The sequence below is a fragment of the Chiloscyllium plagiosum genome, unplaced genomic scaffold (genome assembly GCF_037043375.1).
Source record: "Chiloscyllium plagiosum isolate Xiang-an unplaced genomic scaffold, Cpla_swu_hap1 HiC_scaffold_14, whole genome shotgun sequence".
Classification (NCBI taxonomy): domain Eukaryota; kingdom Metazoa; phylum Chordata; class Chondrichthyes; order Orectolobiformes; family Hemiscylliidae; genus Chiloscyllium; species Chiloscyllium plagiosum.
This window is the reverse complement of record NW_028270152.1, coordinates 76,386,261-76,413,084: the sequence shown is the minus strand read 5'-3', so window position 1 is coordinate 76,413,084 and position 26,824 is coordinate 76,386,261. Positions and strand designations below refer to the sequence as shown.

Below are 26,824 nucleotides of genomic sequence, written 5' to 3'. Positions count from 1 at the left end.
ACAGGTCACAGGGTGAATCATTGGTCATTGCAATTTGAATGGAGTCCAAAATGCTACCCTCTCGTTATAAACTCATTATCCAAGTGGGTAAATGTTTAAGAAGCTCATATATCTTTACAGCTGAGTTCAGGGACTGTTGGAGACATCGGAGTGGATCACTTCTAAATCTCTTACCTTTGGCTGTAGGTTTGGATGGAACAGGACATACCCATTTGGATCGATAGCGAAAAAGTACCCATTGCCACCTAACTGTGAGGAGAAACCAACAGTGAATATTACCAAGAAACACGTGCAGAAATTTCAATACAAAATGCACTAGCGCACAGTAGCTCCTTCCTGCAATTGGTGTGTTTGCAGATTTCAGTGGTGCGTGAAAAAATTAGAGCAGTAAGATTAAGAAACTTTAAAAACTCTGTTATAGACTCAGAAAAATCATCCTAAAATATTATTGCATCTCATCCATTACCTTAAACATTTACCTTAAATAGTGACAAAAGGCTGAATCATCAACAGGGTGTAGTGTAGCAGTTCATCAAAGACTGTTCAGCAAACATCTACAATCTAAAAGAATATGGCCAGCATCTGCATGGGTACTGTATCACCTGGGTATGAGCAATAAAAGCTGACCCACTCAGAGATATCTATATCCAGAGACTGAAGATTAAAATTCAACTCATATGTTTATCATGACATCAACAGGTAATGAATACAGGGACCAAAAATATTCATCATACAGGGCAGTAACTCGAGGGGAAATGGTCATACAGGGAAATATCTTCAGGATAATAGTTACACATGACAGAACCTCAGAGTAATGGTCACACAAAGCAACAGCACCAGCGACACCAAATGCATTAGTACTTCTCAGACACTATAAAACAAATTGTGAGCTTCCAAAATACCAATCGAGTTGCTGTCTAATTGACAAAGTGCATGTGTGGTATTGATTTAATTCACAGCTTTGTTCCATACTTGTGAAAGAGCTAGTTTGCTCTAATGTATAGATTACTTTGATTCATCCAATCATCTGCTTTAATCAATCAATAAATTGGTATGAGATTCTACTCGAACAGCTAGAGCAGTTCAGCTCCAGGGATTTTGCTGGAAATGAGGGCATTGAAGTTTAGGTGAAGATTAATGGAGATCAGGCTTGCGAGAGCCATATCTATAGATGGAGACAGGGCCTAGAGTATGGGCGCCATGAGTTTAAAAGTGCAGGGGAATGTTTTCTGGGGAGAATGATGAACCAAGTCATTCACAGATGGAGAGATAGGAATTGAAGGAAAAGTAGATGAGGCTCTCTGTAACTAGTGCTGCTCTGTGAGCTCAATGGCCACATGTTCTATTAGAACACCGGATCCTTTACATCTCAGAGCATATTGCTCTGCAGCCTTATCATTATTTACAGTGTAAAAATACATTGTTTAACAGTTAGTAAGAAGTCTGAATTGAGCTTGTATTAATGCACAAAGAACTCAGGCCAGAATACAATCAAACATAGTGATAATGATGGACACATCAATCTAAGGTACAATGTGTTTTTCTCAAACTAATCAGTTAATTTGACATGAGGCTTGGACTTGGTCTGAGCCTGTGAGTGACTTAGGCATCAAGATAGCTGCTTGGCCCAAAAACAAAACCTGTCAGAAATTAAGAAAGATACTAGCTGTCACTTTGATAAGCTGCTGTTGTGCTGCAAGGAGTCTACAAAGACAATACAACTGTCAAGCAGAGGGTGTTCAATGCCTTAATTATGGCATTGTTGATCACTTTCAACAAGTTTGCAGTAAAGTATTCTTAAACTAAGTTACACAGATCACTTGCAGAGAAAAGAAGAATTCGGTAAATTGAACAAGATGATGATGACATGAAAGTGTGATGATGCTGTCACGTTAGAAAAGTTATTTTGCCTGGGTTTTTTTTTGAAGAGGTTGTAAAGGTGAAGGTATCGAACTAACTACTGGGGAATACCTACCAACTTAGGTTATCTCCAGGTTAGACCTTTAGGTTTTTTTAATAAAAGTTGGAACAATGAAAGCAGCCTGAATGGGAGTGGCCAGTTTGAATGGGAGCGGCCAGTTCTCACATACCAGGCTTTCTAGTTTAGGGTGTAGGTTTGCTCGCTGAGCTGTAGGTTTGATCTCCAGACATTTCATTACCTGGCTAGGTAACATCATCAGTGGTGACCTCCAAGTGAAGCGAAGCTGTTGTCTCCTGCTTTCTATTTATATCTTTCTCCTGGATGGGGTTCCTGGGGTTTGTGGTGATGTCATTTCCTGTTCGTTTTCTGAGGGGTTTTTTTTAGATTAGATTACTTACAGTGTGGAAACAGGCCCTTCGGCCCAACAAGTCCACACCGACCCGCCGAAGCGCAACCCACCCATACCCCTACATTTACCCCTTACCTAACACTACGGGCAATTTAGCATGGCCAATTCACCTGACCTGCACATCTTTGGACTGTGGGAGGAAACCGGAGCACCCGGAGGAAACCCATGCAGACATGGCGAGAACGTGCAAACTCCACACAGTCAGTCGCCTGTGGCGCTGTAAGGGTCTCTGGCGCTGTGAGGCAGCAGTGCTAACCACTGTGCCACCGTGCCGCCCACGAAATTCCATGCAAGGACTGCCACAAACACTACGTAGGACAAACAGGAAGAAAGTTAGCCATCAGGATACACGAACACCAGCTAGCCACAAAAAGACACGACCCTCTCTCCCTCGTAGCCCTACACACGGATGAAAAAAACCCACCATTTCGACTAGGACAACACATCTATCCTGGGACAGGCTTAGCAAAGACATTCCAGAGAACTCCTAGAGGCCTGGCACTCCAACCACAACGCCATAAACAAACACATAGATCTAGATGCCATCTATCAACCCCTCAGAAAATGAACAGGAAATGACATCACCACAAACCCCAGGAACCCCATCCAGGAGAAAGATATAAATAGAAAGCAAGAGACAACAGCTTTGCTTCACTTGGAGGTCGCCACTGATGATGTTACCTAGCCAGGTAATGAAACGCCTGGATATCAAACCTACAGCTCCATGAGCAAACCTACACCTTAAACTTCAACCTGAGCTACAAACCTTCACAAACCTTGCCATCTAGTTTTTTTTAGTTTTAGTCGTCAGAAGTTGTTTGGGGTCCCATAAGAGTTGGAGCTTCAGTGAATGATTTGTTTTTCTCCTGGATTGGAGAATTGCATGTGAGAATCTGTGTCCGAACTTATCTTTTTGCCAAGGGGTGTGTTTATAGGATGTTACTATATTGGAACAGTCAGGTACTGTAACTGTTATGTGGTTAAGTTTTCCAATAGCTAAGTTATTCAAAATTCTTCTTTCTTTTGTTTGTATTTCAACTATAGTGTTTAAATAAATAGTGTTTTGCTTAACGTTGAGTAGTTTAATCAGTCACATAACATCCGGAACATGCACTTCACATCTACCTTTAAAATAAGAAATATTTTAAGTTTAGGCAATAGAAATTTCGTGGGGGTCTGATCTGGCCCATAAACAAATCGGGGGCTTATCTGGGATCGAAATCTATACTTCCAAGTTGGGTTTAGGATTGTTGGACCCAAAGGCTGTGTGTGATAGGTGTTAGTTCCTTTTGTTTCAGGTGTTAATTTTGTATGGTTTAAACAGGGTGTGCTTTGGTCGTAATGGTTCATTCGGTCACTAAGAGTTTTCTCGGTGGGGGGGGGGGAGGGGGGGGAAAGAAGTGACTTCCGGAGTTTTACAAAAATGTGAGCAAGGCAAAGCTGTTGGAACTGACAGACAAGCTAGAGTTGGGTTTGCCTTTGTCTGTGAGAAATGGAGAGGTAATTGCAGCAATAGCTCGACATTTAAATATACTGGAAATGCCTTTGGAATCTTTAGAAAAGGTTAGAATTCAATTGCAGATGAAATAACTTGAACATGTAAAGGAAATGAAACAGTTTGTCCATCATTACGATTAAAAGCAGAGGAAAAAGAAAAGGAGAGGAAGGCCCTAGCCGAAGAAAGAGAGAAAGAGAGAGAAGAAAATCAGAAAGAGAGAGAGTTTGAACTTCAGAAGTTGGCAATTAGAGAGGAAGGTCAATTTAAAAGGGTAGAGATGAACGTGGGCTTAGTGATGGTGATGACGAGCAAACCCTTTGTAGCCATAGGCCTGATAGAGATCTGTTTAAATATGTTCAAATATTGGCTAAATTTGACGGGAAGGATGTACAAGCCTTTTTCATTTAATTTAAGAGAGTGGCTAAACCAATGAAGTGACTGGTGTCCATGTGAGTTTTACTGATCCATATAAAGTTGGTAGGTAGAGTTAGTGAGGTATTTGCATCACTATCAGTGGAGGTATCTGGGAGTATGACGAGGTGAAGAAAGCCTTCTTAAGTGCATATGAGCTAGAGAGGAACCTACAGATGTTTAAGGAATCTAGGAAGGGACGCTGGTCAAACGTACATCGAGTTTGAAAGGATCAAACAAAGTAATTTTGATAGGTAGAGAAGGCCATTGAAAACATATGATGTTCTTAGACACATCATTATTTTGGAGGAGTTCAGAAATTCATTTCCTGAAGTACTGAGAACTCATGTTGAAGAGCAGAGAGCTAAAACTGCAATATTTGCAGCTGAAAAAGCTAATGATTATGATTGGTTCATTCGTCAAAGTTAGGCTTCCGACATCAATTTCAATCTGTGAGGGATAGAAATTGGGGAAAAGAGAAATCCTCAGGTGGTAACAGAAAAGGAGGTCTCATCCAAGATAATAAAGATATTTATCAAAGGTTTAAAGGAAACTTATGAAGGGGAAAGAGGAGGAAAAAAAAAAGCTCAGGCGTTTTCACTGCAATAAAGTAGGCCACATGAAGCCACAGTGTTGGTGGTTTAGAAAAAGCACTGGGAAGACCGGTATAGGAAAATAGGATAAGGCAGTGAATTTTGTTGAAGTGGCAAAGGAAATCATAGTGGAAGCTAAAAGGCTGCACCAGAATGTGTAACCTGGTCAGAGGTTGGTTGAGAAGAAAGTGCTAGATCTTCTTAAACCAGTTACTTGTGAGGGTAAGGTTTACTCGCATATGCCAGGGGAGCAGGTAAAGAAATTACATTTTTAAGAGCTGCAGGAGCATGTCAATCCTTTATGTTGTGAAATGACGAGATGTGTAATTCAGAAGGTCTATTGCCAGAAAAGGTGATAATATGTGGAATTCATGGTGAGATATAAAGTGCTCCATTATGTAAAGTGAGGTTGGAGTATCTGGTGAAAAGTGGAGAAATCGTGGTAGGAGTACTGGAGGAAGTCTCAGCTCCAGGAATACAATTTGTCCATGGTAATGATATAGCTGGATCACAGATAGAAATGCCACCTACTGTGGTTGAAAAGCCAGTGAAAAACCAGGCTGCTGAGGTATTTTTCCTGACTGTGTGATAACAAAGTCAAAAAGCCACACGTTGAAGCAGAAGGATAAATCAAAGAATAAAGTTAAGGGAAGTTGAAGTAGAATTATCAGAGACGATGTTTGATCAAATGGTTGAGACAAAACAAGAACAGTTGGAGGACAAAGTGGATAGTTTTGGTTTAGAGAAATTAACTGAGTTACAACAGAAAAATTAAAGTTGAAGCAATTCTATCAAAAAGCATACACAGAAGAAGAATCTGAGTGTATTCTAGAATGTTACTATTTTAAAAATGATGTCTTGATGAGGAAATGGAGACCATCACGTTGAATATGACAGATGAGAAAAAGGCAGAGGTTCATCAAGTTGTATTACCAGTGGGTTATAGAAAGGAGGTGTAGCGGGTAGCACATGAATTACCAGTAGGAGGTTATTTAGGATCAAAGGAAACTCAAATCAAAATAAAAAAAACATTTTTTTGGCTTGGACTGCAAGTCAAGGATGTAATTGAATTTTGCCAGAAATGTCATACATGTCAGATAATCTGAAAATCTCAGGCAGTGATAAAACTAGCACCTTTACTACTCATTCCTGCATTTGAGGAACCTTTTACAAGCGTCTTAAATTGATTGGATAGGACCCCTATCTAAAACAAAAAGTAGGAATCAGTATTTGTTAACAATAATGGACATGTCCGCTAGATTTCCAGAGGCCATTTCATAATGCAATATCATAGCAAAAAGGATTGTTGAACAGTTATTCAAAGTTTTCACTCGATACGGACTACCAACAGAGACACAATCAGATCAAGGGTAAAATTTTACATCAAAATTATCAGACAAGTTACAAATAGCTTAGGAATAAAAGTATTCAAACCTACTGTGTACCATCCAGAATTGCACGGTGGCATCAAACTTTAAAGACCATGTTGAGGGCTTATAGTCAAGACTATCCAGATGATTAGGGTAAAGGAATTCCATTTGTACTTTATTGCAAATAGGGATGCACCAAAAAATCTACTAGATGCAGTCCATTTGAATTAGTTTTTGGGCATGAAGTGAGAGGACCACTGAAATTAATTAAGGAGAAATTGGTGAGTCAGAGTTCAAAGATCACATATTTGGACTGTATTAAATTTTAGGAACAGGTTAAATAGAGCATGTGAGTTGACTACACAGCATTTAAAAGTAGCACAGCATATGATGAAACAGAAAGCAGACAAGAAATGAAAAACTCACAATTTTGCTAATGGAGAAAAAGGTTAGCATCACTTCCAGTAATAGGTGAACCTTTAAAAGCAAGGTTTAGTGGACCTTATCAAATCAAAAGGAAATTGAGTGAGGTGAATTATTTGATAAAAATGCCAGATAGAAAGAAATCTTACAGAGTGTGCCATGTGAATATGCTCAAAAGGTATTTTGACGGGGAAGGAAAGCAAAAGGAGAATGTGAAGAACCAAGTTCAGAGGATTCTAGTTGGACATTCCTCAAATTAAATTGGACAATGGGGAAGTTGTCAAACAAAATTGTTGAATTACTTTCTGGAGGAAAACTGAAATGACTTGAAGGAGTTATTACTATCACATGGGAAGATATGGGAATAAGCTGGGAAGTACTAATCTAATTACACATGATGTAGATACAGAAAATGCTGTTCCAATTGAACAACATCTTTACAGAGTTAACCCTCTAAAGTTGGCACTTAAAAAGAGATTGAATGTATGTTCAAAGACAACATAATCAAAGTTGCAGTGACTGGAGCTCACCCATAGTAGTGGTGCCACAACTAGACAGTACTCAAAGAGTATGTGTGAACGATAGCAAAGTCAATGCAGTTACAAAATCTAATTATACCTTATTTCACATTTGGAAGACTGCATCGAGAAGGTGGCACAAGTAACTTGTATTTCTAAGTTGGACTTGCTCAGAGGATACTGGCAGGTACCTTTGTCCAAAAGAGTGAAGACAATTTTGGCTTTTGTAACATCGAATGGACTGTACCAATTTAAAGACATGCCATTTAGTATGGAAAATGCGGCAGCCACATTTCAAAGATTAACCAACAAAGTCATTTCTGGATTACTCAAATGTGTGGTGTACATCGATGATCTGGTGATTTTTAGTCACACATGGAAGGAATATTTGCAACATTTTTTTGGAATTGCTTGACTGACTTTGGGAGGCAGACTTGGTAAATTCGCAAAAGCCTAAATCATATTCCTGGGTTATGTTAACCCAGGAATTCCTGGCCCCATGGAATGTGAAAACAAAGGTTATTGGGGAGTTTCCCATACTAATGACGAAGAGAGTAGTACTACAATTTTTGGGTTCCTGGGATCAAGTGGGTTTATCAGTCACTCGCACCAAATTTTAGCAGAGTGTTTGCTCCACCAATGACTTATTGAAGAAGTGCAGAAAATTTCAGTGGATGGCGGACTGTAAGAAGGCATTTGAGAGTCTGAAAACTGTGTTAACCACTGCCACACCTAATTATGCAAAGCCATTCAAGGTGGCTGTTGATATGAGTGATATGGGTGTTGTTGCTATACTCCTACAAGAAGACAATGAGAAGATATAATGACCTAGCAGGTATTTTTTCCAGAAAACTGAATATTCGACAGAAATATTCCATGGCTGAGAAGGAAGCCTTGAGTTTGGTGTTGGTGTTACAAAATTTCAACATTTATATTGCCAGTAATGTGTCTGAGACAATTGTATATACTGATCACAACGCCTTAAAGCTTTTGGAGAAATTTAAGGACAAAAATTCCAGACTACTGAGATGGGAGCTTATTACTGCAGCCATTCAATGTGACAAAGGGGCTATGTTCTGAAAACTTGTGATTTCAAATAAACCTGTTGGATTATAACCTGGTGTCATGTGACTTCTGAATTTGAAAATTATATCTGTGGCAGGACGTGAAAACTTAATTGTTGACACATTATCACGATGCTGATGAAGAAAAATAGAGCCATTTTGTGGTGGGAGTAAACGGATTTAAATAGAACGTAGTAGTGAATGTTCACATGCTTTGAGTCAATGTAATTACATATATATTGTAGGGTACTAATAGAGTAGAACTAAGGGCTTTAAAATGAAGCTATCTTTGTATATTAATGGTTTATTTTAAGGGGGAGATGTGATGATGCAGGCACTTTAGAAAGGTTATTTTGTCCTGGGTTTTTTTGAAGAGAGGTTGTAAAGGCAGAGGTCCCAAACTGAACACTGGAGACAAACTGAGTAAACAGCTTTGGATGCCTTTAGGTTTTTTTAAAATAGTTGGAACAATGGACATGGAACAGCCATGGGGACCAAATTTGTACCCCAATATGCCAACATCTTCATGCACAGGTTTGAACAAGACTTCTTCTCTACGCAGGATCTCCAATCAACATTGTACACCAGGTACATTGATGACATTTTTTTCCTCTGGACCCAGACATGGAGTCACTGATAAAACTACACATTGATCTCGACAGGTTTTATCCCACCATCAAACTCACCATGGACTACTCTCTACCATCTGTCTCATTCTTGGACACATGCATCTCCATCAAGGGTGGACACCTCAGCACCACACTCTACTGTAAACCCACAGACAACCTCACAATGCTACACTTCTCCAGCTTCCACCCAAAACATATTCAAACAGCCATCCCCTATGGACAGATGAGGAGGAACGTGACAGGCACCTGGAAGTACTCAAGGATGCCCTCATAAGAACGGGGTACGATGCTCAACTCATCGACCGCCAGTTCCGATGTGCCACAGCAAGGAACCGTAATAACCTCCTCAGGAGACAGACACGTGCTGCAACCGACAGGGTACCCTTCATTGTCCAGTACTTCCCAGGAGCCGAAAAACTATGCCATGTTCTTTGTGACCTGCAAAACATTATCAATGAGGATGAGCACCTCACCAAGACGTTCCCCACACCTCCGCTGCTTGCCTTTAATCGACTGCCAAACCTCAAACGGATCATTGTTCGTAGCAAACTGCTCGGCTTTCAGAACAACTCCATACAACCCTGTCACGGTAGACGCTGCAAGCTGTGTCAGAGTGTGGACATGGATACCACCATTACGTGTGGGGACACCTCCCACCATGTACATGGCAGGTACTCGTGCGACTCAGCCAACATTGTCTATCTATATACTGCAGGCAAGGATGCCCTGAGGCATGGTACCTTGGTAAACCGAGCAGAGGCTACAGCAACGGATGAACAGGCACTGCACAACAATCAACAGACAGGAGGGCTCCCTCCCAGTTGGAAAACACTTCAGCGGTCCAGGATCTTCGACCTCGGACCTTTGGGTGACCATTCTTAAAGGCGGACTTCGAAACAGGCAGCAGCAAAAAGTGGCCGAGCAGAAGCTGATAGCTAAGTTCAGTACCCATAGGAAGGGCCTCAACCGGGACCTTGGGTTCATGTCACACTACAGGTGACCACACTATACACACACACACACACATACATTTGTGGGGTCAATTTGTACTTGCAGAGTTACATTGTACTTTGCTCAAAAACCGCATGAATCCATATAAAACTCTGTTAGCTCATTTTTTAGATTAGAATCAGTCTAAACATAATGGCACAGACAACAGAACACAGGGGGCTAACACTTTCAACATATTATCTGGGCTGACACCAATTGTTACAGTTAACCCGAGAATGTAAATTAAAAAAAAAAGTTTTGTGATTTACATATGAAAGAAGTGAAACTATCATGGCCATTCTAACAGATGAGAAACTTAACAAACAATCAAGGTATTTTTCAATATATAATTTCAGTTACATCACACTATATACTTGCTATAAACTCTGTGTCTTACAATTGTGTCCTCCACAACCACCTGATAAAGGAGCAGTCTCCAAAAGCTAGTGCTTCCAATTAAACCTGTTGGACTATAACCTGGTGTTGTGTGATTTTTAACTTGGAACAATGGAAGCAGCTTGAATGGGAGTGGCCAGTTCTCACTGACCAAGCTCTGTTTTTTTTCAGTTTTAGTAGTCAGAAGCTGTTAGAGCTTCAGTGAACGATTCCTAGCTGCTACTTTCTCTGAAATCTCTTGATGCTGTTTCCTTCTGGATTGGAGAATTGAATGTAAGAATCTGTGTCTGAATTGACCTTTTTGCAAAAAGGATGTGTTTATGGAATGTTATTACATTGGAACAGTTAATTAGCAACAGACATTGTATCTTTTATTTGGTTAAGTTTTCCAATAGTTAAGTTATTCTAAATTCCTCTTACTTTTGTTTGTGTTTTAACTATAGTGTTTAAATAATTTGTTTTGCTTAACATTGAGAAGTTTGACCAGTCACATCACATCTGGAACATACACTTCACATCTACCTCTAAAATAAGACAAAGTTAGAATCTAGGAAACATTCTTAAAATATTTTAAGGGGTTCTGCTCTGGTCAATAACATATTTCCCCATCAAGTAAATATCAGCCCTACAACACAAAATGATGAGACGGACTAAATTTATTGGTCAGTAATATTGGAAATTATGAATTTTTACAATAATTTATTCCTTGGCTAAGGAGCAACGATTACTGTAAAGCATACAGTTTAGGGTAGCTTCCCAAACAGTTTAGGGTAGCTTCTCACTGCATGCCTTCAACTATCGAAAGGTTCAGGGAGGTCACATCTTTCCCGTTAAAGGACATTTTGAATTAACACTTAACTGCAAAGATAAAGTCATTAAGGAGCCTATTTATGTATGGCAGAATCAGAACAAATCCTTGTTGTGTTAGCAAGTATATGTCTATGTCTTCTACAGTAGTGACCAGATGTTCCAACCCAGACTGAAAATATTCTAAATTAAGATGATGCGACATTCAACTCTGTGACGAAGTGCCGTGGCCATACAATTACATTTCGCTTTGTGAGGCTTTACCTCAGCCTTTTCAGGTAGGGAGGCTTTTCTCTAAAGAAGACTGGACATCATTTTGTGAAGATTTCCCACAGCTTTTTCAGCCCATTAAAATTCCATACTAAGAAGACAATAAATGTTTTGTGAGAAATTTTCTCAGCTTTTTCAAAAATTTCGTTAGTGTTGCGAATCCTTTCCAATCGGATTAGCAAAGGACAAATTTCTTTCATATTCAAGATTTCTAACCAGAAGATGCACTCAGGATGAAGCTGAATACATGCTATTATCAAGCCTAGTTTGACCTTCTACAGAAGTAGATCTGTGGTACTGGATTCCTCAGTTACTGATACAATATATCAAGACTTCTCTTTTACTCTTCCAGATCAGAATTCTTCCACCTAGTCTGGAGTTTAAGCCAACCTGTGTGATGGCAATGCAAATGATGAAGCACTACATACTGAAGGCGTGATGGAATTTTAATACTTTCAGCTGCAGGGGTGATCACAGTAGCGTTTAGTTTGGTAGCACATAGGATATGCCTCATGCGTTTGTCCTAGAATACAGAGGACAGGAACCTCTGCACATGCAGATAAATGTTTTAGCAGGATTGATGCATGAGAATGATGTCCTACTTCTAAATGAGAGCCCAGAGTGTTTTTTTTTGTTTTATCTAGTGATTCAAAGGTGCTGTTGGATGTGACAGTTGGAAATCCTGAACTTCCGTTATTCTCTTTTCGTCCTGAATGTTACAAGGAGGCTCCAGCTGCAGTCTTAGCAGTCCTGTCTCTAACTCTTTCTAGTAAAGCAGCAATCTCTGAGGAGGTTTTCATTGATTCTTTGCAGTCCTTGTGAGAGTCTTTGGAAGGAATTCATCTCTGATTTGCAATCTTCCCAATGATTCACTCATACCTTACAATCGAAAATATGGTGCAGGAATCTCAAGACATCATTGTCTTGCTTCCTCCAGATGAAATTAAATGGTTATCTTCCTCAGCTCTTCTTTGTCAGTATAGTTTCACTATTCAACAAGCCTTTCATTGTCAGATCTTCTCTTTACTAGAAGGTACCATGAAAGAGATACAAGTAATCAGCGCCCGCTCAAGAAGTCTTAAAGAACATTTGCCTCTTTTTCTGACGCAGTCACTTACTAGTCTTTTTCGTGTAATGAGCTTTAGTATATTGTTCGAAATCTTGTTCTTTTAGTTTCAGCTGCTGTAAGCACAGTTCCTGAGCAGCTTTCCAGCAATAATCTTCTTATGCCATTTTACTGACTAGTTCAGAAGGGATTCTGAGATTCCTGGATCACTTTACTCTTTGTTATATATTCATACACAGAATGTGGGCATTGTTGCTTGGGCCACCACTCACTGCTCACCATAAATGCCCTTGAGAAGGTGATAATAAGCTGCCTATTTGTGAAAAATGGACTTGCTAGGAGATGGGTGATGTTAAAAATCCATTCAACTGAGTCTTAAGGAGAATATCCTTAGTTAAACATTTTAGCTAATAATTTTATGAAAGTTCTTTTAGTCAGAAACTTGAAAGATACCTGGGTAGGGGAGCAGTGATACGGATTGGTGAATATGTAAATGTGTATTGAGTGAAGCTGGAGGTCACTGTGAGGTCAGTGGTCATGCACTAGTGTTTTATGTTGGACCCCACACAGCGCAGAGCATGTTGCTCTGTAGCATTACCATCGAGGACAGCATTATAACAAACATTGTTCAATAGTCTCTGAGAAGTTTGCCCTGATTTGTCTTAAGGTCTGAATCCACACAACAACACAATCAAACAACAGCCTTATGTTGTGGAGATATTTCTAGTGCTTCTGAGGCTGTGCAGAATAATAATGGCTGATGGGACTGTGTGGGAATTAGTACTTCGTATGGGCCTGATACTGTGCATTTACCATATCCTTCTCTTTTTATATATTAGTTTGCAAATAAATTACATTTGAGCAAGTAATTTTAATCAAAATAATGAAACTAAGTCCTGGGGTATTCTTTCATTTCAAAATTGATGGGAATCTTTGGTGAGCTTTCCCTCATGAGTTATATGAGGTGTTAGAATCATAGAATCCCTACAGCATGGAAACAGGCCCTTCGGCTCAACAAGTCCACACTGACCCTGTGAAGAGTAACCCACTCAGACCCATTTCCCCTACATTTACCCTGACTAACGCATTTAACCTACACATGCTCGAACACTATGGACAATTTAGCATGGCCAATTCACCTAACCTGCCCATCTGTGGACTGTGGGAGGAAACCGGAGCACCCGGAGGAAACCTACACAGACACAGGGAGAACGTGCAAATTCCACACAGACCTAGCCAGTATGGGGATTGAACCCACAACCTTGACGTTATTAGCACCCAGTGTTGATCATGAAATAAGCAGCACACTTAATACAAGTCTGACTTAAATAAGCTCACAAGTTACATCACTGGGAAACACAGTTTGCTGTGGTAAGTGTTGAAAATCCTTGTTATGTGGTAGAAACAAGCCAAAATGTGATGGGCAGTCATTATTATCCAACCTTAAAGCACCGAGTGTGCCTGAACAGGGGATCACTTACAATTACTCAACCACCTCTAAACAGACAGTTAGTGTCTATGAATGTTTAATATCCCACCTCTATCATGCAGTAATTTCCCTCTATTTTTCTGTCTGAGATCAAGTCAAACAAGTGATTGTAGCAGCCTCTCCAGTGTCATGGACATGTAGTTTGCAACTTGTACTTACATTGTAGCGGGGGGTGAGTTTCTTGATGTCATCGAGAGCAACATCAATCCCCATAACTCCGAGCATGAGCTGGTTCTGTAAAAGGAAATGGTCTATATAGAATATGGAAGTGACCAAAGTCGTGGACACAGAGGATATGCAACAGGATCACCTCATCAGCCATGCGTTTCACACCCTGCTGGAAACTCCTCTCTAAAGCAAGCCAGTCATAACAGTGTATGGGAAGCATTTGTCTATGCTCAACATGGACACTGTCCTTTACGTACACAGGGACATGCCACTTGTAATCTATTCAGAGAGCTGGCAAGAACCATTAACCTCCAAGTAGGTACAATGTTTTTGGTGACGTACTGAGCTCCTTACTTATCTACTCATACTACTATATCCTTTAGCATATTGACTTGCAGTCGTATCTGGAAAAATCCCAACAGTTAATGACAGATCTACTCTTTCAGGAACATTGGTGAAATAAGTCAGTATCTCCAGAAACTGAGCAAAACCATATCGAGGGTTAGAGAGGCCAGCAAATCAGTAAAGAGGTTTTGGTAAAATCTAAACTGCACTGCTTGCCAGCACTGCAAAGGGGTCTCTCCATTCTTTATGATACTGACTTATCTGTAGTGTTACTTGGAGCCAAATGAGAGGCTGGATGAACAATTAACAACAGCTTTCTTGAACATTGAAAAAGGTCTTGTCATATGATAGACAACAGCATGTGGTAATGTGTTATATGATGAGTAGGAAATGACCAGGAAATGGGAATAATTTTGTCATATCCGCCTATTCACTCAGTTCATATAGGGTCATTAAACTGAAAGATTGGCATTCATATTCAAACCACATACCTGCTGGCCATTCTCCACAGTGACATTGAAAACTGGCATTGTTCCTGTAATCACCAGCTCAAGGCTCTAGGAAAAGCAAATCAGACTCATCATGTTACATTTCAGTTTTTTGAGCAAGCACTATGATATTCCTTATTCTCTCTAACAGTCCACATTAAATGGTGATCCTTTTTGAGAGTCATGTCTTGAAATCACTTCTCTTGTACTCTTATTACTTACTTCTTGACTGTAATCATAGAGGACTTTGATCTCAGACCCTGCACCAAACATGCTTGCACACCCTTCCTGCCTCTTTACGTCAGAGTTTTATTACCTTTGTAGATAATACTGTACGGTGGCAGATATTCAGGGACTGCACTCTAGTTAGCAGAGAGGAGTGAGATATATCAGCCAGCACTTCCAAAGCTTGCTAATCAAAAAGTGTACTGCAAAAGCTGTAAACCTTAAATAAAAACTGAAAATGCTGGAAACACTCAACAGGTTAAGCAGCATCTGTGTTGAGAAAAATAGAGCTAACTTCTCAGGACTTTCATCAGAATGGGGAAAAGTTACAGATAAACAGATTTTGACCAAAGGGTGAGTGGGATAAAGACAAAAGGAAGGCCTGTCATAGGGTGGAAGGCAGGAGAGATCGAATAATGGAAAGGAGAAGCAAATTAAGAGAAAGAGAGAAAGGTGGAAGAATGTCAAGAAAAAGAATCAAAATGAAATTGTTGAACACATAAGTCAGATTGGGATGTCTGGTCAGCACGGATGAGTTGGGTGCGTTTCTGTGATGTGTGGCTCCATACCCATTGGACTATGTCAGATTGGTTGGTGGGGATGAGTTGGACTGAAGGGTCTGTTTCTGTGCTGTATGACTCTCTGACCATGTTGTGTCCAGAAGGCTTAATTGAAAGAGTGTTTCTGATTGTCAGGTTTACAGTGATCATCACTGAAATAGTGCAGCACGTCAAGGACAGAGATGTCAGCAACATGGAGAATTAAAATGAAAGGGTACCAGAGCTTAGGCTTTTGCTTGCAGATTGCACAAAGATGTTCTGCAAAGCAGTCACCTAGTAAGTATTTGATCTTTCCATTATAGAGGAGAGCATATTGTGAACAGTGATTACATAATATAGATTGAAAACAAGTACAAGTAATTCTGATTCAGCAGAAATGAGCATTTGTCAGCATGGAAGATTAGGTGAGAGAAGGTAAAAGGGCACTTGCAACATCTTATGCACTTGCTTGAAATTTTCTTTTGTCAAGGGGATAGATGTTGGGGGTAATTGAGGTGTGGACCAGACCAACATTGAAGGAATGGACTCTTTGGAATTCTAAAAGAAGGGAGGGGAAGGTGTGTCTGTGTTCACATGTGCTGGAAGGGTGGCAGACAACCAGGTTGAGGACTGGCAACCAGGATTCAGGGTTATCTTCGATTGAGAATGTTCCTCAAAATGGGGATGACACTTGCTCGTGGCAACAACCTGTCCATCATTATTTCAACATATAGAGGCTGTTGGGCTGCAGCAATCACATGATTCTGGCTGACCAGTAAACTCTTTTCTTTTATCACTTCCAAAGGTGTATCAGAAGGAATTATACATTGTTATGTGAACAAATTGGCTGCTTTATGATACACCTTCTGTGGTCATCAAATCTTGGCATGAGAATTGAAACTGAAACTTCTGGCACAGAAGCTAGCACAACTCTTGCCTGTGGAGTACGAGGGACTGCAGCTTACAAGGGTTTAGTGAGCTTACAAGGAACATTAGTTGACAGCTTATCCCCAGCAATGGAGACAGAGAAAATTAGGAAGGGAGGAATCCTCTATATTGGGGAGGCCAAAATCAAATTGGAAGATCGCTTTGCAGAGCAGTTCCATTCAGTTTGCATGAATGATCACCGGCTTCATTTCTCCATTGAGGCTGATTGTTTCCAGTCTTTCTGTGTTTTTGTCTCCATCAACAGATTACTATTCCACACATGATTCACAAAAGGTTAATAGGATATTCAACCAAGGAGGCTATCACAGCTGAGCCCAAAGTCCAGATAGATTGAATCTTCAGCAAGGTATCACAAGCAGGAGGACCAGCCAATTTTCCATTTGTCTGCCCAGGACACCTCAGCTAAAGTCAGCTAACTCAGCACTGACATAGAGACAATGCAAAGACTTCTGATATCCAACCTGTCCTAGCTGACCAAGTTTCCCAAACTAAACTAGTCCCATTTGCCTGCATTTGACCCATATTCCTCTAAACCTTTCCTATCCATTTACCTATCCAAATATTTTTTAAATGTTGTAACCGTACCTGCATCTACCATTTCCTCTGGCAATTCATTCCACATACAAACCACCGTGTGTGAAAAACTTGCCTCTCAAGTCTGTTTTAAATCTTTCTACTCTTACCTTAAAAACATGTTCGTTGGTTTTGAACTCCCCCAACATAGGGAAAAGACCTTTGCTATTCGCCTTATTTATGTCCCTCATGATTTTATAAACCTCTACAAGATCACCCCTCAACCTCCTACTCTCCAATTTAAAAAGTCCCAGCCTATTCAGTCTCTCCTTATAACTGAAATTCTCCAGTGCCGGCAACATCGTGGTAAATCTTTTCCATTTTAATTCCGTGTTGCTTGTGTTAAATGTCCTTTCATAGTATTTGGGCATCACTGGAAACGTCCCTTGACAACAGTTATAAGGAAACCACATTGCTATAGATCTGGAAGGATCTATAGCAAAGGACAAACCAAGTAAGGTGAACAGATTTCCTTCCCTTACTGGACCAGATAGGCTTTTACATCAATTGCCGATTGCTGTCATGCTCGCCATCACTGACTATATTCCAGATGAACTGCCACAGTGGAATATGAACCTGTATGCCACAGCATTAGCCTGGGCTTCTGGATTACTAGTCCACTGACATCACCACTGTACCACTGTCACATTCTATTAGCTGTTCCATTGGTTGGAACTGGCAGTCAACTGATGAAAACAAATCAATCTTTGTCATAGAAATTAAATACCTTTGTAAACAATTTAAATAAGGAATCATTTTGAACTTCATGTACACTCCAGCAGCTCAGCCCCATCTGTCACCACATTTCCCAAGTAAATACAGAAATCTATGAGACCTATGATACATATACTCTGACACCATGCTATCGGTTTGCCTACAATTTGCTGTGCCAGTTTTTGTGACATATAAAATCTGCCTTCTGCAAATCTTCAACATTTGGTACTGTGCTAGTCTCACTGCATTGTCTCTGCTGTCACGTTAGGTATAGTATTGGAACAGGTTACTTTGCTATTCAATTATCTCAGGGTTGTTTTTGTGCCTGTAATTAATTAATCCTTTGGACATGAAGAAAGTTTTGCTCCTCACTGACTGGGAATACCTGACATTGCATTTCATTTCAGTAGACTTGTGTCATTTTGACTCAGTTGGCTAGATTCCTATTCCTGATACTGAATACTGTGATTACAAGACCTAGTCCTAAGCTTGGACACATACTCTGCACTGACAGTATGGTACTGAGGAAGTGATACGCTTCAATGGAAGAGAAAGTGAACTGGGGTGTTAAATGGTGAACAATTCTTCTAGCATTCACGACAAATTTTAACCATGCAACATTCCAAAAGAAAGGAAGATTCCATGTAGACATTTGATCTACATTCCATTCCAAAGTAATCTTACCAAAGCATCCTGATAAACGTTAGTCCATTGAACCTTTTTGGCTTTCTTTCCTGCCATCACCATAGGACGACCAAGAACATCTAAATACTCCTGTAACATGAAAACATGGGCTGCATTAAAATGGCCATCTGGTTCATCTCTGATACAGTCTAAATCATTTCCGATCTTTTCGCAGTATCTTCAAATCGAATAAATCATGCAAATACTTCGATTCCATTCAACAGTGAATGGATAGAATACTGTTCAAAGAAAATTAAACAAAAATATCCTTTGTGTGTTCAACGTGACCTCAGAGACAAAGTAGTGACTGTTTCTATAAACTCTCCTCACTGCACCCCATATTCCATCTCCGGAAGAGTTCCTGGGATATTAACCTCTGGGACATGTCTGTTGATGTGAGGGCTAGAGTGATTGATGATTCATAATGTGTGCAGAATTTCCACACTGGAAAGCCATAGAAGTTGTTTGGGAGGAATTTTCTGAAGAAATTAATTCTCAGTGCATTCTTATTTTATGGTTTGTCCTGAACGCATGAAACAATAGTTTACTTTATGAAAGCACATTGTCCTCTTGGAAGCCAAATGGAAACCCTAAACACAAGCAGCTTTATTGCCAGCCTGTCACTCCCAAAATTGGAATCAAGTCATACACAACAGGTCCAATGTTACCCTTTCTTGGAGAAGTCAAGAAAGGGGACAAGAGGATAAATAATTAGCTGGGTTGGCTCTTCTCATCGATACTTAAGAGTGTCAACTTGTCACCACCCCAACAGCCTACCCCCTTCACCAGGCAGGAAAAGTGGCTGGATTCCTGATTGGGAAACAAGGGTGACCTTTCTGCCAGGTTACGGGTGGAGAAACTCCATTTGCCTCGATTAAAGCTATCCTCCTGCTCTTACCTCAGGCTCCTTGGTCCTCCTGTCCCTGCAAACCCCACATCACGAGAAGCAAAAGATAAAGCCTCACCTTTAAGACGAGGCTCCTATCATTGATCTCTAGGGTCCAAAGGTTTGTGGGGTAGGTCTCCATTACTGAAGCTTGCAATTGGCAGAGAACCTCATTGATCAGCTCTTAACAAGCTGACTGGAGCTTATTTCAGTGAGCTTTCATAGTGTTGCGAGTTTGTTGCCACTGAACACAGCTGCCCCACAAATTAGACCACAAATTATAAAATTAATGCCACGGTTTCTAAAATCTGTTTCCAAAGCTACTGAAAGCCATGTACAGTGAGAAGGGGGCAATTGATAGTGATATTTTCAGGATAACAATCTCTCACAAATCCTCAATGTCTCTAGCTGACAGCTACACAGACATGCTCACACGCTGTAGTATAAAAATGGTGTGTGGGATGGTGACACTGACAACAGCTGTCACATGCTATTGAGGCTCTCAGAAGAGACCAATGGAACAAAAGTATTGCAGAACTGTAATACAAGGACCAATATTCTGTACAACACAATATATATAAAAATGTTTATAAGAATTCCAGACTATCAGGGCACATTAGATAAGGGGGCACGGTGGCTCAGTGGTTAGCACTGCTGCCTCACAGCACCAGGGTCCCAGGTTCGATTCCAGCCTCGGGTGACTGTGTGTGGAGTTTGCACACTCTCCCCGTGTCTGCATGGGTTTCCTCCCACAGTCCAAAAGATGTGCAGGTCAGGTGAGTTGGCCATGCTAAATTGCCCATAGTGTTAGGTGCATTAGTCAGAAGGAAATGGGTCTGGGTGAGTTACTCTTCGGAGGGTCAGTGTGGACTAGTTGGGCCGAGGGGCTTGTTTCCACACTGTATGGAACCTAATCTAATCTAAAAAGGCAGAAATAAAGCTGCAGCAGAATTGGAGCAGGAGCAGTTTAGTCTAACCCCAAAGTTCATGGCATTCTGAATTCATGTGGACAGAACAACATGAAGTATATCCATGCTGATAGTTGAATGCATGAAGGCATCTCAACCTACATGGCACATTTAAGCATTCACATCCTCACAAGTGCAACATGTGCATATGTAGATAGCTAGACATATAGATCTCTTCACACATCCTCACACACCGACATGTACACATTTAAATTCCAAACAGACATACACACAAATACACAGACACCTAGACACATATGTCCACATCCACACAGATGAATAATCTCAAAGAACAAAGAGCAAAGAAAATTTACAGCCCAGGAACAGGCCCTTCAGCCCTCCAAGCCTGAGCTGATCCAAATGTACTGTCTAAACCTGTCGGTTAATTCCTAAGCATCTGTATCCCTCTGCTCCCCACCTACTCATGCATTTATTCAGATGCATCGTAAATGAATCTACCATACCTCTAACACCTTTGCTGGCAACGCGTTGCAAACGCCCACCACCCTCTGTGTGAAGTTCTTGCCGCGTATATTCCCCTTAAACTTTCCATCTCTCACCTTGAAACCGTGACTTCTCGTTATTGAATCCTTCACCCTGGGAAAAAGCTTGTCTCTATCCACCTTGTCTATAACCCTTCATGATTTTGTAAACCTCAATCACGTCCCCCCTCAATCTCCTTTTTTCTAATGAAAATAAACCTAACCTATTCAACCTTTCTTCATAGCGCGCACCTTCCATACTAGGTAACATCCTTGTTAACCTTCTCTGCACCCTCTCCAAAGCGTCCATATCCTTTTGGTAATGTGGCATCCAGAACTGTACACAGTAGTCGGAATGCGACTGAACCAATGTCTTGTACAATGTTAACATGACTTGCCAGCTGTTATACTCAATACCCCATCCAATGAAGGCAAACATACCATATGCCTTCTTGACCACTCTATCCACTTGTGCAGCAACTTTCAGATACAATGGACCTGCACTCCCAGATCTTTCTGCCCATCAACTTTTCCCAAGGCTCTTCCGTTCTATGTATAATTCGCTCTAGAATTAGTCTTGCTTAAATGCATCACCTCACATTTGTCTGGATTGAAAATCATCTGCCACTTTTCCGCCCAACTCTCCGGTCTATCTATATCTGCCTGTATTCTCAGACAGTCCCTTATGCTTTTTGCAACTCCACCAATGCTATCTCATGCAAACTATTTTGCCCTTGAAGATGCTGCACAAATTAAAATGTACAGGCTTGCATTTTCCTGAATTGAATAAATTGAGAGTCAATCTAATTGATGTGTTCAGAAAGATAAAATGATTCAATAAACTAAACACATTGAAATTATTTGCTCTGGTAAATCTGAAAAAAGGAAACATTTTTAAAATTAAAACTAATCTATTTGCTTGTGAAATCAGGAAAGATAGTAGAAATGTGGAACACTCTTCCACATGATTTCCAATCCTGGTGTCAACTGAAACTTACAATACTGAGACTGCTGGATTGTTTTGATAGGTAGATGATATCAAGTAATGCAAAACCGAGGAATGAAAATGGATTTTGAGACACAGATTATCCATAACTAAACAAAGGAACAAAACAGGCTCAAGCAGCTGAACACACCTGCACCAATGAAGTACTATTGAAAAAAATTAGTGAACACTGGTAGATATTTCCACACCGGGAGTTGGCAAATATACTCAAGGGTAACCGTAATAGATCCAAGCACATACATGTATATTAGCCTAGACTTAATTACAGGGAATCAACAGAATCAATAAGAAGACTAAATGAATGAGAATGTTTGTGAAAATAACATAACAAATGAAGCAATATAGCCTCTGAAGGCTGCCTAATCAACCTTAAATTTGAAAAGCTTATGCCATATGACTCATTGTGAGATAAGGAGATGTAAATAATAAGATGTGATATACTGGAGAGAGTGAAAGATTCTGGGGGAGATGAAATGTAAACGGTTAATGTGAATGTGTAAATATGATAGCCAACATCATCATTAGGAAGTGATATAAAATCACCTTGTTATTAGATGGCTGCCTTTAGTAGACAAAATATCCTTCTTGTACTTAGATGGTTCAATCAATACCTGAATCTTTATCAGTCCCACTCCTAGTTCTTCTGAAGTAAAATAGCAGAGTCTGGAGTACAAAATGGCTATCATTGTCAGGAGAAAGCATAATAGGTAAACGATAAGTCACAGGATCATCAGAAGGGAAGAAATAACAGGCCCTGCGCAGAACAATGTTGATCCCTATGATATTTCTACAGTTTGCCCCACGATGTTCTGACGCCACTCTGTAACTCTCCAAATCAGCAGGAGTCACTCACCTGAGTATTGATCCGAATTGCTCCAATGGATGGGATTTCAAAATAATATCCTACAAAGAGAAAAAGATATTAGTAATGAAATCCATGTGAATGATAAAATACACAGAAAAATCTCAGAGACATCAGCATCCTAATAAAACAGTTACTATTTTATCAAACCTGAAACTCCATAAATCTAAAGTACTTATTAATTTAGTAAGATGTAATCAAAATCTGAATTTATATCTGATCACTGGAGAGGATCTAAGAAATGATTAGATTCTCCCACACAATGTGAGAATCGATACAAGGTTCTAAAGAAATTGTGATTTTAAATGTAAAAGAAATCTTGGAGCTTTATTCTTGCAGAATCTATTGTCCAAAATAAAAAGTATTTGAATGACATGAACAAAGATACCTGAAACTGTTCTAATGCACTGTGCCTTTCATTGTTCTAATGCAAGGTGACCATCACTATTCTAATGCAACATGTGTTATGTATTAATGCAGCATGTTCTAATGCAACGTTCCTGTGACTTCAAATGTAGCATATCTGTCTTCATTCTAATGTAACGTTCCTGTGATTGTTCTAATGCATGGTGGCTGTGACTGTTCTAATGCACCATGCCTATCACTATTCTAATGCACCATGCCTATCACTATTCTAATGCGCCATGCCTATCACTATTCTAATGCGCCATGCCTATCACTATTCTAATGCGCCATGCCTATCACTATTCTAATGCGCCATGCCTATCACTGCTCTAATGCGCCATGCCTATCACTATTCTAATGCGCCATGCCTATCACTATTCTAATGCGCCATGCCTATCACTATTCTAATGCGCTATGCCTATCACTATTCTAATGCGCCATGCCTATCACTATTCTAATGCGCCATGCCTATCACTGCTCTAATGCGCCATGCCTATCACTATTCTAATGCGCCATGCCTATCACTATTCTAATGCGCCATGCCTATCACTATTCTAATGCGCCATGCCTATCACTATTCTAATGCACATGCCTATCACTATTCTAATGCGCCATGCCTATCACTATTCTAATGCGCCATGCCTATCACTGCTCTAATGCGCCATGCCTATCACTATTCTAATGCGCCACGCCTATCACTATTCTAATGCGCCACGCCTATCACTATTCTAATGCACCATGCCTATCACTATTCTAATGCACCATGCCTATCACTACTCTAATGCACCACGCCTATCACTATTCTAATGCGCCATGCCTATCACTATTCTAATGCGCCACGCCTATCACTATTCTAATGCACCATGCCTATCACTATTCTAATGCACCATGCCTATCACTACTCTAATGCACCACGCCTATCACTATTCTAATGCGCCATGCCTATCACTATTCTAATGCGCCATGCCTATCACTATTCTAATGCGCCATGCCTATCATATTCTAATACACCACGCCTATCACTATTCTAATGCGCCATGCCTATCACTATTCTAATGCGCCATGCCTACGACTGTTCTTTTGTGCACCATGCCTTGACTGTTCTAATGCAATGTTCTTCTTACCATTCTAATGTACTGTTCCTCTGGCTGTTCTAATGCAGTATTCCAACGTCCTGTGCCTGTTGTAATGCATCGTGCCCGTGTCTGTTCTAATACAGCATGACTGTGACTGCTCAAATATACCGTGCCTGTGACTGTTCTATTGCACCGTTCCAGCTATTGTAATGCAGTGTTCCTATGACTGTTTCAATGCATCTGCCTGTGACTATTGTAATGCACCCTGACTCTGTCTGCTCTAATGCCTATTGTAGCGGCCTCCCAGCGAAAACTCCTGGCCTGGTGTAACAGCCTGAAACGATCAACCCAGCCTTATGATCACCTTTGTACCTAAGATGATGCTGTTGTGGCGACGTATGAACTTTTCACTAGACTCATTGGGTAAATGTGACGATAAAGTCTAATTCTAATGCTATTCTGAGGCATGCCTGTGGCTGTTCGAATGCACCGTACCTGTGACTGTTCTAATGCATAGTGCCTCTTACTCTTTTAATGCCACTGTGCCTGTCACTGTTCTAGTGCATTGTGTCTGTGATGTTCTAATGCAACGTTCCTATGACTGTTCCAATACACTGTACACGTGACTGTTTATTGCAGTGCTCCTGTGACTGTTCTAATGTATTATGCATTGTCTTCACATGGACTGTGTGATGGTCACTGTCACCGAAACTGTCATGGAAAGACAGAGTTGCGACAGGTTGACTCGTAAGTATGAGGTCATTTTCCCTCTTGTTGGTTTCCTCATTATCTGCTGCAGTCCAGCACTCATGTCCTTTGAGACGCAGCCAGCTCAATCAGTTGCACTGCTGCCAAGCTACTATTGATAATGGCCAATGAAGTCCCCCACCTCGATTACATTTGTGGCCTTTCTACCCTCAACTACTTCTATGCTTTTTATAATTGATGTTCAGCTTTGAGGAGTACAGACTCATCAGCTGAGGGGGCTAGGGGCTTAAGTGCTTATCAGTAGGAAGTTGCTTTGCCCATGTCTGACTGGATGTCATGAGACATCATGGAGTCAGTCAGGAGTCCGGGTGCAATTGCAACTCAACATCAGAACACGTCACTCCCACCTTTACGCAGTCTATAATGCTTGTTGGACAGGATATACTCAAGGACTGAGCATGACTGAGGCTTTCTGGGGCTACTTCAGATGTCAGTTAAGAGTCAATCTTACTGCTGTGGCTCTGGATTCATATATAGTGATATTATTCGTACCTTTAACTGTGCTAACATTCTGCACCTGTATCTGTGCAGTGATATTCCTCATAGATTTAAGTGTGCTAACATCCTATGCATGTAACTCTGCAGTGATGTTCCTCTAGGTTTAGCTGTTCTAACATTCTGTAGTGCTATTATGATATTCCTCATAGCTTTAACCTGCTAACATTCTATACCTGTAACTACAATGATATTTCTTATATTTTTAACTATTCTAACATCCTGCGCCTGCAGCTACATTAATATTCCTCATAGCTTTAATTTGCTAATATCCTGTACCCACAGTGCAGTGATATTACTTTTATCTTTAAATATGTCTATATCCTGTACCTCTACCTCTGTAGTTATACACCTCGTAGCTTTAGTTGTGCTAGTATCCTGTGCCTGTAATTGCGCACGGATATTTCTTATACCTTCAACTGGGTCAACATCCTACATCTCTGGCTATAATTTCAAAGTTATAAGTTTAACTGTGTTCACTTTCTGTGCATGTAACTCTGCAATGATATTCCTCATTGTTTTCACTGTGTTAACATCCTGCACCTGTAACTGCAGTGATATTCCTCATAGTTTTAACTGTGTTAACATCCTGCACCTGTAACTGCAGTGATATTCCTCATAGTTTTAATTGTGTTAACATCCTGCACCTGTAACTGCAGTGATATTCCTCATAGTTTTAACTGTGCTAATATCCTGCACCTGTAACTGCAGTGATATTCCTCATAGTTTTAACTGTGTTAACATCCTGCACCTGTAACTGCAGTGATATTCCTCATAGTTTTAACTGTGCTAATATCCTGCACCTTTAAGTGCAGTGATTTTTGTTGTGCCTCTAACTGTGTTAACATGCTGTGCCTGTAATTCCACAAGGCTATTCCTCATAGCCTTAACTGTGCTAACATCCCATGCCTGTAAGTGCAGTGATATTCCTCATTGCTTCAACTATGCTAACATACCTCACCTGTAGCTCTGCATTGATATTCCTCTTAGCTTTAACTGCACTAATATCCTGTGCCTGTAAGTGTACAGTGATGTTCCTCGTACCTTTATTTGCACAAGCCATCCACTGTAGAGGTGTGACATCATAGTTGTGCTGTCCAACTGAGAAAGTAAAGACACGGACCTAAGAGTAGAGACAGCGAAAGAGAGAAAATGTGACTGGAGGGTACATTTAAATATTGTAGTTACATCTCTCAATCCAGCTTTTCCTGTTCTTATTCCAGATGTTTTGATGTCAATAATGTTATCTACATGTATGCTCTGTTTGTTAATGATCTTCAGTTGATTTTTTTTGTGTTGTCATCCTCTCATGTTAGTATCACTGAAGATATTTATCCT

General features: G+C 40.3%; 1 protein-coding gene across 4 annotated transcripts in view; it reads right to left on the bottom strand.

Annotated features, from left to right (window-relative positions):
* Positions 1-26,824, bottom strand: part of cacna2d2a (calcium voltage-gated channel auxiliary subunit alpha2delta 2a) — an 824,866-nt gene that overhangs the window by 82,644 nt on the left and 715,398 nt on the right. For all 4 annotated transcript variants that reach the window (XM_043708451.2, XM_043708452.2, XM_043708454.2 and 1 more), the window contains 6 exons: positions 26,531-26,609; positions 22,734-22,783; positions 18,539-18,628; positions 14,859-14,924; positions 14,014-14,088; positions 175-249 (listed from right to left, as the gene is read on the bottom strand). In XM_043708451.2, the coding sequence (XP_043564386.1) occupies positions 175-249; positions 14,014-14,088; positions 14,859-14,924; positions 18,539-18,628; positions 22,734-22,783; positions 26,531-26,609 (435 nt within the window). The remainder of the gene's footprint in view (positions 1-174; positions 250-14,013; positions 14,089-14,858; positions 14,925-18,538; positions 18,629-22,733; positions 22,784-26,530; positions 26,610-26,824) is intronic.